The sequence below is a fragment of the Xyrauchen texanus genome, chromosome 50 (genome assembly GCF_025860055.1).
Source record: "Xyrauchen texanus isolate HMW12.3.18 chromosome 50, RBS_HiC_50CHRs, whole genome shotgun sequence".
Lineage (NCBI taxonomy): Eukaryota > Metazoa > Chordata > Actinopteri > Cypriniformes > Catostomidae > Xyrauchen > Xyrauchen texanus.
The window spans coordinates 20931370-20950432 of NC_068325.1; the positions used below are offsets into that span (position 1 = coordinate 20931370).

Sequence of the window (19063 nt, forward strand, 5' to 3'; positions counted from 1 at the left end):
ATAAATCAATATTTTCATAATTATCAGTCTAAGGACAATCTTGAAAAATTATAATATCAGAAGAATTTTTTTCCCCAATTCAAATGTAAACAATTTTTCTGCTAGTAGTTTCAAAATGACTAAACAATATAGATTTATATTGATATCGGCCAATATAAAGATTTTCAAAATTATCGGTCTAATTAGGCAGATATTTGAAACCGATAATATAAACAAATATTTTTTCTAATTTTAATTATAAACTCTTTTTCTACTACAGGTTTCGAAAATACTAAACAGTGTTGATTTATATTGATATCGGCAAGTATTACTATGTTCAAAACGAACGATTTTTAGGCAGATTTTGTAAACCAATAATATCCGATTTTATTGAATTTTTTTCAATTCAAATGGTCAAATAATTTTTTGCTACAGAAGTACAAAGCCGAATATATAATATCAATTGAAAAAAAAAACAATTGCAGTTATCGGTCGAAATGTATAAATGTGTTCTTTACTCGACAAAACTTTTCCGAAATGAAAGTCAACTTTGACACCAGACCTTTGTAGAAGGGTCTTCCTGTCATGATATCTCCTCGGTTGGCTATTCCGGGTCCACGTGGGCAGATGCTTTTGTATTCGGGCGTGCCAGGTTTGGGACACGCCTCACAGTCCACACCCCACGCCGACCCCACTGTACAACAGCACAGATCGGCGCGGTACCGACCCGGTAGCGGCTCGACACACTCATCTTCATCCCATTTCATGTAACACTGCTCATTACGGATATCTGCCAGACACATACACACAAACATTTCCAAAACGCTCGTCAAAACAGTTTGGTTTGCATGTTCATCTTCATCTTCAAGTAAATGATCTATTGAGCTGTCTGTACCAATAAATCATCCACAGTAATGATGTATTTCAGAATGGAAGTTAAAAGACGTTTGTGTTGTGTTCTCATACCGATGCACGTTCGTCCGGCTCCGTCCAGTGTAAGTCCCTCCGGACACTCGCATCGGAACGAGCCCTGCGTGTTCACGCAACGGCCGTTCGAGCACACACCAGGGAACACCTCGCACTCATTAATATCTAAAGACAGAACAGATATGATATGTATAATATCTCTAATGGCAAGCAACACAGCTGCAAGAGGTAAATGGGAAATACTGCAAAGGATTGTGGATAAAATGTACCATCACAGACGAGTCCTTTCATTCGAGCGAAACCTTTCGAGCAGGCCGGATCTGTGAGGAGAAATATGGGTCACGCAAAGGAAAAGGAGCAAGTGTGTTTTTAACCTAGCCATATTTGGGTGACCAAAATGCAGAACATTTGGCTAGCCGGCAGGATTTAGGACATTGCCAAAGGAGAAACTGGTTCATGCTTATTCATAAATAAATGTATACGAATATAATATAACAAGGCAAACAAGGCAAAAAAAACATTTTTTTTTTATTATCAAAATGCAAATGGCTGAACTAACCAACTTCACAGCGTTCACACGGGCTTCCCCAGGCTGCCCCGAGCGTTGAACAGCACTCCGACTTCAGCGTCGCCCCGTTAATATTCACTTCACAGCGTCCATCTTGGATATTCAACCAGCAGGTGCCTTTCATGCTGTCTGTGTGGACAAATGAGAAATTAGAAATGGACACTTTCTATCTGCGACAGACAACCCACACAGACATGCCCGGTGGGACAGAATCCCACCGGGCATGTATCCTAATAGCACAGAGGCCCGACCTGTTGCCTTCACACACCATTCATTTCAATCAAACAAAGTTCAGTATCAGACAAATGAAACCAACCTCACTCATTGGGAAAAAAGAGATCAATAAAGTAACAGAATCACGGCTAGTTACTTCTAAAAGTCGGTAATAAACGATGACATCATCATTGTGTTAATGTTGTGTAGTAGACTCGTTCGGCATGGCCTTTAGTTGGAGACACTCCTTCTGAGGAAGCCCATTTCGGCCACTTGTACTGGCGACCTAGTTGTTTCGGTCATGACCCAGCCTTCATGACCATAGGTGAGGGTAGGAACGAAAATGGACCGGTAGATCGAGAGCTTTGCCTTCCGTCTCGTGACAACGGTGCGATAGAGCGAGTGCAATACCGCCCCCGCTGCCCCGATTCTCCGGCCAACCTCCCGCTCCATTGTCCCCTCACTCGTGAACAAGACCCCGAGGTACTTGAACTCCTTCACTTGGGGCAATACCTCCTTCCCTACCCGGAGTACGCACTCCATCGGTTTCCTACTGAGACTATTACCTAATGAGCAGAATGGCATAAGATAATAGGTTGTGCTTTCAGAGAAATCGAACTAAATTTGGTGGTTTATGCTGACAACAAAAACAACTATATGCCAATTGGCATAGAAAAATAAACGTATTCGCCCTTTGAATCCATTTTTTTCTTACCCCATTGGCAAATCGTTTTTTTTCTTGTAGTAAGCCTAAACCACACCAAATTTTAAAGCATAAAAGTTAGTCAATTGTTATAAATTTCTCTGCGAAAAACTCAAAATATCTTGTTATTTTGCTTCACTAGTAAATTTATCTTGGTTACATTTCTTTATCAATACTTTGATTGGAAAACCATTCAAAAATACTCCGAATTGCAGTGTAGAAAATAACTTTAAGGCCAATGTATACAGTATATAATATAAATATAATTGTGCTAATGTTTAGCTTAAACAAAACGATCGTACTCACCCACGCAAATGCTGTTGGTAGCGTCCAACTTGCTGCCATGGGAACATTCGCAGTTGAAGGAACCGGCCACGTTGCGGCAAATACCATTAATGCAGGGGTTCGAGTCGCATTCGTTGATGTCTAAATTAGAGGTACAAATGAAAATTGACAAATTATTGGTTGAAAATGACAACATCACATTTGCGACGAAAATGACAAAATAATTTTCGGAGAAGGAAATGTAGTTACCTTCACAGGTTTCAGAGTCTGCTTTGAAGGAAAATCCTTTGGGGCAAGAGCAGGTGTAGCTGCCAGGTGTGTTTCGGCACATTCCATTATCGCACAACAATCGATTCACCAAACACTCGTTAATGTCTAGAGATATACACAAAATACAAAACAGAAGTTAATGAAAAATAGGTGTTACGCCAAATATTATACAGTTAATCTGCATGTGCAAAAAGAATATATTAATACAATTGTAAATTTGTGACAAATGCGTGACAAAGTCGCGACAAAGTCGTGACAAATTCGCGACAAAGTCGTGACAAATAATTTGCGACAGTCGTGACAAATTAGCGACAAAGTCGTGTCAAATTAGCGACAAAGTCGAGACAAATTAGCGACAAAGTCGAGACAAAATCGTGACAAAATCGTGACAAAGTCGAGACAAAATCGTGACAAAGTAGCGACAAAGTCGTAACATTCGTGGTGTTGTGTTAGCTTACAGTATTTTATTGCAAAACTTATTTTAAAACTAATTTTATTTTTGCTCTAAAAATAAAATGTTAAAATGAAAAACGTAGCTAGCTCGACTTACCCACGCAATTCTTGCCGCTGGCATCGGACTCGTAGCCGATGTTGCAAATGCAACGGTAGCTTCCACGCAGGTTTTCGCATATCCCGTTCTGGCAGATGTCCGGATCCAGACCACATTCGTTGATATCTACATAGAAACACAAAACAATCAGACATACGCGCTGCTTCAGAAATAACGTCACTGCCATAGAACGAAACTCACCTCGCCCGTCAGCAGTGATTCCAGGCCCGCTGCTGCACACCGCCTGAAACTCAGCTAAGAATAAACAAATCATGTTAGCCATCTGATAACATTACTAGCATCCAAATAATCAATCAAAGCTCAAAAAATTTAAAGTCAAAGCGACTTTCATCAAATATACAAAATACTGGTTACTCTGCGCTCTAAATAATGTTTTCATAAACAGGTCTAAACGCAAATAATGAAAACCTTTAGGTGGTATTTATTCATCAGTATTAGCAAGGGGTTGCACCGACTAGTCGGCTAGCCAATTTCTTTGGTCACGAGAGACAAGTACAAATTACATGACTAATATTTTAGTCAGTAATGTAATCTCTTGGATTACATTTTTAAAGTAATTTAATCTGATTTTGTTTACTTTTAGATTACTTTGAACTAATTCTTGTTTTTTTGACACATGTGCTTTAATGGAAACATATTTAATGGATAAAATATGAAAACTGATATGATTTTGATCCTGATTAATATGTAATCATGTAATCCATAAAAAGTAACTGTAACCTGATTACGATAATTTTAACATGGAATTTAATCTAATTACAAGTACTTGAATTTGTAATCTGATTATGTAATCCAGATTACATGCAATCCCTTACTACCCAGCACTGATTGTCAACACTGGAAACGACTAGCCGATGGGTTCCGCCACTAATCGAAACGTTCAGCCTTTATCGAGTAGTCGCGGGTCACAAAGGTAAACACTACCTCGCCAACATGTCGACTACATTTCTGGGTGACTAGTCAGCTAGTTAAAAGAAGTAGTTGTCCAAGCCCTAGGTCTAGTTTTGGACAGTATTGTTCACTGTGGTTTACCTGAGTTGAAAGCCGGGCAGGGTTGGCAAGGCTCTCCGAATCCGTGCTCCGGGTTGGCGCAGCAGCATTCCGACTTTGTCACTGCTCTGGGGAACGCTCGAGAACAGGTGCCCATCTTTATGGCCCCGTAGCAGGTGGTGCGCATGTGGGTGTCAACGCACACCCGCCCGTCCATGTCGATGGCAAGACCTGGCGGGCACTCACAGCGAAAAGAGCCCTCGGAGTTCACACAGCGGCCGTTCATACAGATGCCCGAAGTCTGGCATTCATCGATGTCTGTAAAAGTGAAATGAAGGAGATTACACCGATAACGTCAATGCCTAGGATGTCAGGCGTTCGAATGCTAAACCAGAAAGTGTCTTATGTCTTTATAATATGGGTTGCATTATCAATAAAATAGCAAACTCAATTGCTCAAGGCGTTTCGCGACAGGTTGGCATCAAAGCTGCAAATATTATCAAGTGTAAGAGTTACGATGGGAAGAATTTCTAGGAATACTTACTTACATTATGGTCTGTTCCTCACACAAAGCTATCGTATGGCTCGAAATATAGCACATGAATTCTTCAATCTACTTCAATGATACTTTTAATTAATTTCTGTGTCATGTTTGGAGCTCGAGAGCCCTAGTTACTGTTTTTATCTCCTTTTACGTTCCACTAAAGAAAGAAAGTCATATGGGTTTGAAACAACATGAGGGTTGATTTTTGAGTGAACTCTTCTTAATGCTAAACTCACCAGTGCAGTAGCGTCCGTTGGATGCCAAAGCAAATCCAGGTTTGCAGATACACTTGAAGCTTCCATCTTCATTTATGCACATGCCATTGAGACACATGTTAGTAGTGGCGCATTCATCATGGTCTGGAGGAAATATATACATGTGTGGTCATTCAAAGTCTAGAAAAAAGTATGCAAATATGTGTGATTCATAAAATTGCTGTTTGAATGCTCACCGATGCAGTTCTTCCCATCCGGACTGATTTCAAAGCCAGCGTTACAAATGCACTGGAAGCTGCCATCAGTGTTCACACAGCGGCCGTTACGACACATAACCCCGTTCACAATACACTCGTCAATGTCTAAAGCAACAGAAATGTATTAGCTGCAACTGTCTGGCAGAGGGCGCTGTGCCACATAGAGCAAAGCTGTGCTGACTTTTGAATCTCCCATTGCTGCCATTTGCATGCTGTGACTACAACATAACATTTCAGGTAGTGACATCATAAAATGGTTCAAACGGAGGTAAGCTGCCATTATGTTTAGACGTTTATTGGCCTATTCAAGCACAATAGTTCAACTCTGTGCAGTGCTTGATTGTTCTGCAAGAATACTGACTATAAATGTAAATAATATGAGCATTGCAATGATAAGTGGAAGTTGCTAGATATTGTAAGAATGTAACAGGATTGACACAAAAACTAGAACCTAAAATGTAACCAATATGGGACATACCAATGCAGGCTTGCTTGGTAGGGGTGCCCTGGAAACCCTCATGGCATTTGCAATGGTACGATCCTTGAGTGTTGACACAGTCTCCATTTACACAAGGGTTACTGACGCATTCGTCCACATCTGAAGAACGAAAGCAGACATTTGGAAGACCATTATAATAACAGATAAAGTGCCACAATATGCAACTTTTGCTATGCTCAGAATGCTCAGGCCTGAGTTACAGTCATGCAATGTCATAAATCACCTACAGATGCCAGCAAAGGCCGACTTACGTGTGCATTTCCACCTCAAGCCAGGAAAGAGACCTTTTTTGCTTAATTCCACCACAAGATCATACAGTTGTACAACATGTATAGAGAGAATATATGCATATTTACCAATGCACTCTCCACGTACATCCTGCCTGTAACCCATGTTGCATTCGCATCGGTAGCTTGTTGGCGTCGGAGTGCAGCGACCGTTTAAGCACAGGTTGGTGAAATGCTTGCACACGTCAATGGAAGTTTCGTTTAACTCTCCTGAGAAAGAACAACAAGGCAGAATTAAATCTGGGGCGTTGATGGCGAAGTTGTGGGTTTGTTGACAAAGTTGGCAACTTACTGATTAGGGTCCCGCCATTGCCGTTTCCGATTGTGACACCACCGATGCCTCCAGAAATGTAGCCACCACCGCCGCCCCCGTTTCCGTTTTGCGATGGATGTTTGATGCTGTAACCGTTGAATCCACCGCCGTTGAAATCGCCACCGTTAAAACCGCCACCGTTGATGCTACCACCGTTGCCGGTTCCAAACGGAAGTCTTTGGATGCAAAGTCGCCTGTATTCGTCTACAATAATAAAAAAAATCAATGGTCACAGTCGGAAAAACCTCACAATGTCGCTAAAAACATTCCAGCTTCCAGGGCTAGAAATGTTCTTTTCGCCACTTTTAGCCCAACTTCAGTGGAGGTGAAGATAAATAACGACTTTAATTTCGTTCTGTTCCTCATGCAAAGCTTTCGCACACTGCAAAACATTTTTTTACAGAGTACTTTTGTCTTATTTTACAACACAAATATCTAAACACCGTTAAAACAAGAAAACTACTTGAGAAGCAGAATGGCGTAAAAAATTAAGTCTTGATTTTGGAGAAATCGAACGAAATTTGGTGCGATTTATGTTGACAATAAGAAAAAAGTATTTGCCAATTTGATGAGAAAAATAAACTTGTTTTCCCTTTGAATCAAGTTTTTTGTTCATACCCCATTGGGCAAATACTGCTATTTACGTCTTCAAATATAGTGCACGAGTCATCATGTGGACCACCTTTATGGTGTATATTGTATTGTATTTTTGGTCTTTTTGTAGCTGGACAGGCCCAGAAGATTCCCCAAAAAACTAGCACAGAAAATATAACAGATTGGAACATTATGAGGACATTGTTAAATGAAAGCAACAAATTGAAGTGTTAACAGAGGACTTGGCAAACGTTTAGCCTGTGCATTCTTGCAACTCACACAAGACGGTGTCAAAGAGAAGACGAGAACACAAAACACACTAGTGTGAACAGGAGGCAATGAAAGAGTGTTTTATCCTGAGGGAAGGTCTGAAGTCACTCTGTTGACCTGAAATGTATTTTTCTTGATTTCACTCTGTGAGGTATGTCTGAAGTCTATTTTAAGAGTGCTACATAAAGGTCAAAATCTTGAACGTCTGAAGAAACTCCTTTTCTGAACGTTGTTTTTGTTGTAATGCTGTACGAGAAGCGTCATTTATAACCGCTGTACTTTTAATGTATCATGACAGGATGATGATGTACTTTAAGCGCACCACCAAACATACATAAAAATACCACAGAAATCTTTTTATTTTAAAGAGATTTGTTTTGAGTAGGTATTAGCTAGATATGAGCTTTCTTGAGACATTGTAAGGGGTGTTTGCCTGCACAAAACACTGCCATGATGCTAGAGTGTTTTTAGTGGTTTATGTATGGTAGGATGTCGTTGGGTTGTTGGTTCTGAGTGGTTTTAAGGATATTACTATGTGATTGCTAGGCGGATGCTTACTGGCTCAAGTTAAAAGTCAACTTTAAAGTCTTGACACTGCAAAAAATCATTTTCTTACTCACTATTTTTGTCTGGTTTCCAGTTAAAATATCAAAACGCCCTTAAAACGAGACAAAGTTCCTTGAGAAGGAGAATGGCATAAGATATCAAGGCTTGTAGTTGGAGAAATCGAACACAATTTGGTGCGATTTATGCTGACAACATGAAAAAACGTTTCGCCAACGGGCTAAGAAAAATAAACTCGTTCTCCTTTTGAATCAAATTTTTTCTTCATCAGTAATTCTGATGCAGGCTTTAGAAAACGCCTCTAATACATTAAAGTACTAGTCTGTATTTGAGGTGTCTTGTACCGAACGTACTCACCTGATCCTCTGACGGGGCACATTTCTGGAATAGGTCCGAGCGCCCAACAGCGACCAGTTTCACAGCAGCATTGCATCTTGGTGTACTGACCGGACAATTCACCTGCACAGCGACCGTTCGCCAAAGACGAGAAACATGTGCCGACACGCTGATCTGAAAGAGAGAAAAATGCCAGTTATGATGGTACGATAGCCTAGTACCATATTACTTGTACTATTTGTGAAGTATGCAGTCTGCACATTTTTTAGTTATCAAATGTGATTTTTAACATTGTTTGATCCGACTAGCAAAGCTTGGTCAACTTATAATAATTTAAATTGTCCCCATTTACAAAACTGACTTGTTTAATACCGCTTCCTGGACTTTGGTGGACGCTTTATCAATGCTACACAAATATCTGTGTTCGTAATTCATCGAAATGTAAAACCATGCTCCACCAACGATTTTCATTTTTGACTATTGTCATGAAACCTTACATAGTGAACAGCAACGTAATAAGTTCGATGATCAACAATGTAGCATACTACCAGGGCTGGACTGGGAAGAGATATCGGCCCGGGATTTGACCTAGCAACTGGCCCAAATGTTGTCGAGAGGGGGCTGTGTGTGGGGGGGGGGTGTTCGCTGTCCTTTTCTGCATAACGCAGCTATGTTTTGTGGTCCGTTCTGCATAACGCGCCGGCTCATTTTAGCTTAACGCGGCCAATTCAACCCATTTCACAGACCCATTTCATAGCTCCGTTCTACCGATGGCCAGTCCGCCCCTGATTGGCCCCAAAGTGCGTCGGCCCACCGGGATATGCCCGGTATGCCAGATTACCAGTCCAGCCCTGCATACCACTGTTTAAAACGTTTTCCATTGAATACCACATGCTATTTTACTATGTTTTTAAATATTAGAAAGTATACAGTATATACTGAACAGTATGACGTAAGCAGGATGCTACTATTCCATACCAAACATAAGGGGACGTTCACACTAAAGGTGTTTTGCTTCTATCAGTTCTGTTTGGTTGTTTTTCTATGTAAACATGCGCTAGACGGACATCTTTGAGCGTAGTGCCACATCTCGCTTTTTTCAGCATTTTGCGCAGGTGCTTGCATTTTTACATTTACATTTATGCATTTGGTAGACGCTTTTATCCGAAGCGACTTACAGTGCACTTATTACAGGGACAATCCCCCCGGAGCAACCTGGAGTTAATTGTCTTACTCAAGGACACAATGGTGGTGACTGTGGGGATCGAACCAGCAACCTTCTGATTAACAGTTAAGTGCTTTAGTCCACTTTAGTCCGCTTCTCTATTTGTTGCAGTCCTTAAAAGTTTTTTTAGTGCTAGAATGTGTTTACGCTATTTTAACGCCAAAACAATCATGACTAGCTTCTGCTTGTAGCGTTTACTAAAACCATGCACGATGAATGGTGACAGATGTCTCCAAATACCACAAATGCTTTTCTCATGAGTACAGTTGCAGCCACAGGAAGTCATGTCCATGTGTGCCCTTTACACGGTCCCCTGGCAGGAAGTTAATTATGAGGTGAGAGTTGTAAAGTTTGAAAGAGCCACTGGAAACCAATGGCACTCCAAAAGCCCCTTGAAATGGGATTGCGATTAGCAGTTCCCCCGGTGAAAGTGGACATGGTGGCTGGGTACGTACGTGGATTTCAACAAGAAAGCACAGTGAAAGCACATTAGTGTACATGTGTGTATAAACCATGTGAAAGGGGCAAGATGGGGGTAAAAGTAGATTAACTCGGCTAATGAGCCAGCAGCCTAGAATTAATCAAGTCCATGTGGAGTAATCTTAGCCAATTATGTTGGAGATTAGTAGCCATTCGTCTGGTGAGACTAGTTGCACAATCCAAACTACACCCCACCTCCAACCCCCTGGGACCATCCTGACTGTGGGGGGCAGGGGGGGTTTTGCAAGAGTGGTGAAGGGAATGCTGGTTTCAATTGGAACCAGACCCTCCGTCTTGCCCGAATGCGAGCTTTCTTGTGTTTGTAGCTATATCAACTGAGAATGACCCTACAGTGACGAGGCATTAGCGCTGATTAGCATCAGCCTGGTTCTGTAAGATAAAGCCAAGTCTCGATTCCCAGCCATGTAGTTAGTGAAGGAAAAGGGTTTGTTTTCAATACAGTGAGGTGTTGAGGAAACAATAAAAGGTTCTTCAATGGTGAAAGAACCTACTACATTTTAAGAGTTCTTGAGGTGCTAATGGTACATTGCAGACTAAGGGGGCTTTCACACTTGGTTCGATTGCCTGTTCCGAACCCGAGTTCGATTGCTCCCCCCTCCCCCCTGCCCCCGATGGACTGTGTTCACATTATATATTTGTATCCGAACCGCGGTACGCTTGCGTCATCAAGCTGCAGCTGGTGCGTAATCGTGTTGCTTGATAACCGCGAAATGAAAACCGCGAAATCTACTGTGTTTGCCAATGGGGTAAGAAAAAATACGTTTATTTTTCTTCATCTGGTGCATTAGATGTCCTTTTTCCAACTCCAGGCCTAAGTGGTTAAGGTCTTTGTCTCGATATGAAAAGCGCTGTCTAACACGTGGGTTCGATGTTACTTCCGACTTGTAGAGGGTTTAGACATTCGCCCGTTAGCGCTCGTTCATTCGTAGAAAGTGTCCGATAAACTGCAGCTGTTGTTGGCCAGTTTTCTTGTCTTGATTGATGCCCAGCAAGATCCGATAACACTTTCTGGGTTAGATGTTGAGTTTGTGCTCCAGTGCCTCCAGCAGCACAGATATGCATCTCAGGATGGTTTTGAGTTTAGTGAAGGCAACCCAGGCGAGGGAAATTCGATTCTCGCCATCTTTCTCGGTTGATACCATTTAAGACCCCAAATACTTGGAAGTCATAGACAATCGCGATTTTGTTGTCATCGATGACGAGTTGTGTTTGAGTTCGGGATCTGTCGATAGGTTGAGTTTGGACGGTCTTTTCTACATTTACATTTATGCATTTGGCAGATGCTTTTATCCAAAGCGACTTACAGAGCACTTATTACAGGGACAATCCCCCCGGAGCAACCTGGAGTTAAGTGCCTTGCTCAAAGACACTGGTGGTGGCTGTGGGGATCAAACCAGCAACCTTCTGAGTACCAATGTATTATACAGAGCCCTTATTACAGGGACAATCCCCCCAGAGCAACCTGGAGTTAAGTGTCTTACTCAAGGACACAATGGTGGTGACTGTGGGGATCAAACCAGCAACCTTCTGAGTACCAATGTATTATACAGAGCCCTTATTACAGGGACAATCCCCCCAGAGCAACCTGGAGTTAAGTGCCTTACTCAAGGACACAATGGTGGTGACTGTGGGGATCGAACCAGCAACCTCCTGATTACCAGTTATGTGCTTTAGCCCACTACGCCACCACTACTCCATTATCTCAAACCCCACCGCGGTATCGTTTTGCTGGTTGGTAGTAAATTGTTGTTGTGCCCGAGATTTATCGTTTTCAAAAAGCGCAATGTCGTTGCGGTCGTTGATTTTTGGTAGAGATGTTTCTTTGTGTGTTAGGTAACTAAAACCGCCTGCGGATTGTTTGGAGACATAATCTATGACTATTACAAAGAGGAATGGTGCTAGAATGAAAGAAACAGCATTCAAGACCCATTTTACTTCAAGTTCACCCTCCCGAGAATTTCAGTGCATCCCAATGGAAAAACGTATTTTTCAAAATCGTATTATTATTGTCCTATGCTATTATTTAATTAGCGTGAACTTGCATTAAATTACCATGTTAACAATTGGCAAGTTAATAGAGCAGAAAGGCTACATTACCTACAACAGTAGCCGAAAACAATGCTTAAATAGCTATTTGGCTATTCATTGGTTAACATTAAGTTGAAACAGTAAGTTGAAGATGAAAAACTCCTTGGAATTGGATGAAGAATTAAGATGACATCAATAAATCATTCACAATACTTCCAGGAACATGTATTAAGAAAGAGTTCAATTTTTATTGTTGACTTTAAAAAGGTTATCCTATGACATCCGGCCCTAAAGCCATTTTTGGTTTCGACTGGAAGCTTTAATTTTAAGAATGACTGTCAAAATACTGAAAACAAGGCCTGACTCCAGTGTGACGGGATCCATATGTACAGTAAACCTTTGCCGTAAATCCACTAATGTTTCTGGGAATATATGAAGGCCATGTCAATGTACTGTGCAGGGCTGATAGCTCAAGTTTCTTTATTTGCACCCAGGGACACACCAGATCAAGAGTTTACGAAAGACAGATGGGACGGCAGTAGTGAGAAATTCAAGATGCTGTTTATAACAAGCAGTGATATATATACAGTATATATAAAGAGAGAGACAGAGAGCGAGATGGACAGGGAAGAGAAAAGCCCAGGGCAGTATGGAGGGGCAGGAGAGGCACAAAAGCCCCCTGACAGAGTCAACAGTATCACAGCAATGCTATAATGGAGTGTTCGCAAGAGGAAACAGCAGCCATGTGACTGCATGATCCCCCTGAGATGAGACTGTCTTCAAGTCTAGCCACTGAAACCGGTTCCCAGATCAGCCAAAACAATCTGCTCTTGACTATATGCGAACTTGAATATGCCGTCTGGAAATTGTTTTGGGTCCATTCAACGTAAATTGTCGCATTCATGAAACACGAGCAGAACGGCTTTCCGTGTAAAACGTTCGTAAAGTCATTCTAGCGAAAATTGGCGCATTCATGAAACACGAGCAGAACGGCTTTCCCTTTAAAACGTTCGTAAAGTCATTCTAACTTAAATTGGTGCATTCATGAAACACGAGCAGAACGGCTTTCCCTTTAAAACGTTCGTAAAGTCATTCTAACTTAAATTGGCGCATTCATGAAACATGAGCAGAACGGTTTTCCGTGTAAAACGTTCGTAAAGTCATTCTAACGTAAATTGGTGCATTCATGTAACACGAGCAGAACGGCTTTCCGTGTAAAACGTTCGTAACGACATTCTAACGTAAATTGCCGCATTCATGAAACACGAGAAGAACGACTTTCCCTGTAAAACGTTCGTAAAGTCATTCTAACGTAAATTGGCGCATTCGTGAAACACGAGCAGAACGTCTTTCCTTGTAAAACGTCCGTAAAGTCATTCTAACGTAAATTGGCGCATTCGTGAAACAAGAGCAGAACGACTTTCCGTGTAAAACGTCCGTAAAGTCATTCTAACGTAAATTGGCGCATTCGTGAAACATGAGCAGAACGACTTTCCTTGTAAAACGTCCGTAAAGTCATTCTAACGTAAATTGTCGCATTCATGAAACACGAGCAGAACGGCTTTCCGTGTAAAACGTCCGTAAAGTCATTCTAACGTAAATTGGCACATTCTTGAAACACGAGCAGAACGGCTTTCCATGTAAAACGTTCGTAAAGTCATTCTAACGTAAATTGTTGCATTCGTGAAACACGAGCAGAACGGCTTTCCGTGTAAAACGTTCGTAAAGTCATTCTAACATAAATTGTCGCATTCATGTAACATGAGCAGAACGGCTTTCCGTGTAAAACGTTCGTAAAGTCATTCTAACGTAAATTGAAATATGAGCAGAACGGCTTTTCGTTTAAAACGTTTGTAAAGTCACTCTAACGTAAATTGTCGCATTCATGAAACACGAGCAGAACGACTTTCCGTGTAAAATGTTCGTAAAGTCATTCTAACGTAAATTGGCGCATTCTTGAAACATGAGCAGAACGGCTTTCCGTGTAAAACGTTCGTAAAGTCATTCTAACGTAAATTGTTGCATTCGTGAAACATGAGCAGAACGGCTTTCCGTGTAAAACGTTCGTAAAGTTATTCTAACGTAAATTGTCGCATTTATGAAACACGAGCAGAACGGCTTTCTGTGTAAAACGTTCGTAAAGTCATTCTAACGTAAATTGTTGCATTCGTGAAACACGAGCAGAACGGCTTTCCGTGTAAAACGTTCGTAAAGTCATTCTAACATAAATTGTCGCATTCATGTAACACGAGCAGAATGGCTTTCCGTGTAAAACGTTCGTAAAGTCATTCTAACGTAAATTGAAACATGAGCAGAACGGCTTTCCGTGTAAAACGTTCGTAAAGTCATTCTAACATAAATTGTCGCATTCATGAAACACGAGCAGAACGGCTTTCCGTGTAAAACGTTCGGAAACTCATTCTAACGTAAATTGTCGCATTCGTGAAACATGAGCAGAACGGCTTTCCGTGTAAAACGTTTGTAAAGTCATTCTAACGTAAATTGAAACATGAGCAGAACGGCTTTCCGTGTAAAATGTTCGTAAAGTCATTCTAACGTAAATTGAAACATGAGCAGAACGGCTTTCCGTGTAAAACGTTCGTAAAGTTATTCTAACGTAAATTGTCGCATTTATGAAACATGAGCAGAACGGCTTTCCATGTAAAACGTTCGTAAACTCATTCTAACGTAAATTGAAACATGAGCAGAACGGCTTTCCGTGTAAAATGTTCGTAAAGTCATTCTAACGTAAATTGAAACATGAGCAGAACGGCTTTCCGTGTAAAACGTTCGTAAAGTTATTCTAACGTAAATTGTCGCATTTATGAAACATGAGCAGAACGGCTTTCCATGTAAAACGTTCGTAAACTCATTCTAACGTAAATTGAAACATGAGCAGAACGGCTTTCCGTGTAAAATGTTCGTAAAGTCATTCTAACATAAATTGTCACATTCATGAAACACGAGCAGAACGGCTTTCCGTGTAAAACGTTTGTAAAGTCATTCTAACGTAAATTGTCGCATTCATGAAACACGAGCAGAACGGCTTTCCGTGTAAAACGTTCGTAAAGTCATTCTAACGTAAATTGTCGCATTCGTGAAACAGGTGCAGAACGGCTTTCCGTGTAAAACGTTCGTAAAGTCATTCTAACGTAAATTGTCGCATTCGTGAAACATGAGCAGAACGGCTTTCCTTGTAAAACGTTCGTAAAGTCATTCTAACGTAAATTGTCGCATTCGTGAAACACGAGCAGAACGGCTTTCCGTGTAAAACGTTCGTAAAGTCATTCTAACGTAAATTGTCGCATTCGTGAAACATGAGCAGAACGGCTTTCCGTGTAAAACGTTCGTAAAGTCATTCTAACGTAAATTGTCGCATTCGGTGAAACACGAGCAGAACGGCTTTCCGTGTAAAACGTTCGTAAAGTCATTCTAACGTAAATTGTCGCATTCGTGAAACACGAGCAGAACGGCTTTCCGTGTAAAACGTTCGTAAAGTCATTCTAACGTAAATTGTCGCATTCGTGAAACACGAGCAGAACGGCTTTCTGTGTAAAACGTTCGTAAGGTCATTCTAACGTAAATTGGCGCATTCGTGAAACACGAGCAGAACGGCTTTCCGTGTAAAACGTTCGTAAAGTCATTCTAACGTAAATTGGCGCATTCGTGAAACACGAGCAGAACGGCTTTCCGTGTAAAACGTTTGTAAAGTCATTCTTATCAAGAATCAGTTTAACGAACAATTTGTGATTGAGGCCCAGAATGTTTTATTGTCAAATAACAAAACTTTGAAATCGCGTACACGGTCTATTCATTCACGCTAAGACCAGCAACATATTAAAGAGCACCTATTATGGTGCCTCATTTTGTTTTAAAGGTCTCATACAATAGATTTACAGGCATCCAAGCTTAAAAAACACTTTAATTCGCTCATAATTTAAAATTGCAACATTACATTTTTCCCAGTGTCAAAAACGACTCGTTCAATGATCCGTTCTAAAGGATTCATTCTAAACTCCGCCTTTCAGAGAGCCTACTCTGCTCTGATTGGTCCGTTCTAAAGGATTCATTCTAAACTCCTCCTTTCAGAGAGCATACTCTGCTCTGATTGGTCCGTTCTAAAGGGTTCATTCTAAACTCCGCCTTTCAGAGAGCCTACTCTGCTCTGATTGGTCCGTTCTAAAGAATTCATTCTAAACTCCGCCTTTTAGAGAGCCTACTCTGTTCTGATTGGTCCGTTCTAAAGGATTCATTCTAAACTCCTCCTTTCAGAGAGCCTACTCTGCTCTGATTGGTCAGATGTCCCAGTCTGTGGTGATTGGTCTACCATTTGGTGTAGTGTTTGAGGGCGGGTCAAAGCTGTTCGTGAACAGCCAATGAAGACCAGAGGCGGGTTTTTTGTTACCGAATTACGTTGGACTTTTCCTACTCAAAGAAAAATGTCCTTGAGCAAAAATGTGGGATTTTTTGCCGTCAAAATTGTACATTAGAGGCCATCTGAAATGTATCCAAGCGTGCAACACCTGGCTGAGAAGTCTGATTCATTTTAGTAATGCAAAATTATGAGAACGAAAAAAGATTCGCCAGTGTATTTTGTAAATTGAGTCCCTGCAGATATTCCAGCGTGGCATTTAATGTCTGGTTTTTTCACACGTGCCCAGGCTTGAAGTCGTTGACCACACATGTCATTCTCAAGGGTCATTTAAGCAACATCAAGCATGGCTCAGATTTGGCCCAGGAGTGTACGGTCAGAGGTACATGTGTGTGTTTCTGTATATGGATGAAAGAGTCTTACCAACGCATTTGGATCCATCGGAGCTGGTGACGTAACCTCGCGGACAGCTGCAGACGTAGCTGCCAGCGGTATTGGTACATTCTCCACCATCACACACGCCGGATATAGTCGCGCATTCATCGATATCTGAAACGCAACACAAAAACAAGATGGTTTATTTATAGATCCTCTGCTTTGGTAAAAACTGTAAAAATCACGCATGAATCTCTTGCGATTTTTCAGAAACTAAACCAGTGTTAAATTTGGTTTCCAGACTAAAACTGAAGTCTTCCGGTTGAATCCAAACAGGCAGAGCTGGCAGAAACATACTTGGGAACGTAGCTGTTGTCCCCAAGTGTACTTTACTGCAGAAAACCACTGCAGCTGCAGACTGTCGCATTAAATCAAATCAGATCACGCCACCACCCTCTAACTTGGCAGAGAAACTAGAAAGACGCAAAACTCATTAATTACTTCATGTAGAATTCGTTAATGCAATCAGCTGTGCTCTTCCCAAAGTATTCTGTTGATGGACGCATTTCCAAACATTCGATTCATTTTTAGTGGTCAGAGTTTCATTGCAGTATCAACCTTGTATTGGACGTTTCTCCAAAAAGACTGAAGGAGAAATGGAAATAGACAGTTGTTGGTGTACAGTAAGTGTACCCTGGATAGCATAGCTCTGATAGTGCATATGAGATTACTGGAGTAGCATCTGAGAAGCAGGAGACGTCCGCAGAATCGCACTGCCATGGAGCAACTAAGGAGATCTTATTTGTGTAACTTTGAGAGCTGCAGTTGTAGAAACAAGTGCATGCCAACACTTCATCAAAGCCTACAATCTTGGCAGCAGCGTCAGCAGTTACGAATTGTCGCTTGGCACCATTCACCTTCTTATGGTTCATAACATGACTACGACCGCAAACTCAAACCGAAACTCTGAGTGAACTACTGTAACAGATGGAAAATGTTGTTTTTTATTGTGTGTCGTTCTTATATTTATGCACATGTGCAATTAGATTTTTTTTTTTTGTAAAATTATAGTATGTAGACATTGTGTGTAGAGTTTGTCGCATGAGGAAGGATGTGGTAAGAAGATCACAAATGATTGCGAGTTTGAGGAGTATGTGTGTATGTGGACCAACTTTGAGAGACAACGTCCCAGACCGAATGAGAACGGTCCTGCTGGAGTCATAAAAACCATTAAAAAAAAGATGGCTTGTCAGTGTGGCCCGAGAAAAGGCCAGACTTTACACAAGGCAGACGTGAATTTGTATTCAGAAGGAAATGTTTTCCACCTGGATAAATGGCCGCTGGTAAGAGTGTGTGTTCTGTGAGCGCCTCGGCCAAAGAAACATCACCGTTCAGCTGAGATCACGTGTACACTGAGTTTGTGTGCATATTCACATGTGTGTTCAAGTCAATAGAGCACATTGTACATTACAAGAGAGCATTCTGTGGTTTTGGCATTCCAGATGTAATTGTTTCTTTGATCGAATGTTGATATATGGTTCACTTGCAGAGCTTGGCACTTAAATAAAGAAAAGGAGGGAAAGAATACAAAAAATTAATCGTGAGGTATAAAACAGCAATGAAAAATGTCTACAGCACTCTAGCTCCATTATTTCTTTTCCAAATCCATCATTTGTGTTCTTCCTCTAGAAACTCCCCCCTTGGTGGGTCATGGATGATTGACATTCCAAAAAGTGGGTCTCAGTGTGCAAAAGTTTAAGAAACCCTGCCTTAAGTTCTTATGATGTCATGGGAGAACCTTAAGTTCTTATGATTCCAGAGAAGAACCTTAAGTTCTTCTGATGTCAAAGGAGAACCTTAAGTTCTAATGATTCCAAAGAAGAACCTTAAGTTCTTAAGATTGCAAAGGAGAACCTTAAGTTCTTATGATGTCATAGGAGAACCTTAAGTTCTTATGATCACAAAGAAGAACCTTAAGTTCTAATGATTCCAAAGAAGAACCTTAAGTTCTTAAGATTGCAAAGGAGAACCTTAAGTTCTTATGATGTCATATGAGAACCTTAAGTTCTTATGATGCCAAAGAAGAACAGCAAGTTCTCATGATGCCAAAGAAGAACCTTAAGTTCTTATGATGCCAAATAAAAACAGCAAGTTCTCATGATGCCAAAGGAGAACCT

At 41.0% G+C, this 19063-nt stretch overlaps 1 protein-coding gene across 2 annotated transcripts in view; it reads right to left on the reverse strand.

The window, feature by feature from the left end:
- LOC127641022 (fibrillin-2-like) overlaps positions 1 to 19063 on the reverse strand; it is an 89176-nt gene that overhangs the window by 39894 nt on the left and 30219 nt on the right. For both annotated transcript variants that reach the window (XM_052123755.1, XM_052123754.1), the window contains exons 9-24: positions 16935 to 17060; positions 8407 to 8559; positions 6601 to 6825; positions 6378 to 6518; positions 6001 to 6120; positions 5502 to 5627; positions 5287 to 5409; positions 4549 to 4824; positions 3697 to 3750; positions 3496 to 3621; positions 2925 to 3050; positions 2697 to 2816; positions 1466 to 1603; positions 1176 to 1226; positions 946 to 1071; positions 542 to 769 (exon numbers count right to left, since the gene is read on the reverse strand). In XM_052123755.1, coding sequence (XP_051979715.1) covers positions 542 to 769; positions 946 to 1071; positions 1176 to 1226; positions 1466 to 1603; positions 2697 to 2816; positions 2925 to 3050; positions 3496 to 3621; positions 3697 to 3750; positions 4549 to 4824; positions 5287 to 5409; positions 5502 to 5627; positions 6001 to 6120; positions 6378 to 6518; positions 6601 to 6825; positions 8407 to 8559; positions 16935 to 17060 — 2259 coding nt within the window. The remainder of the gene's footprint in view (positions 1 to 541; positions 770 to 945; positions 1072 to 1175; positions 1227 to 1465; positions 1604 to 2696; positions 2817 to 2924; positions 3051 to 3495; positions 3622 to 3696; positions 3751 to 4548; positions 4825 to 5286; positions 5410 to 5501; positions 5628 to 6000; positions 6121 to 6377; positions 6519 to 6600; positions 6826 to 8406; positions 8560 to 16934; positions 17061 to 19063) is intronic.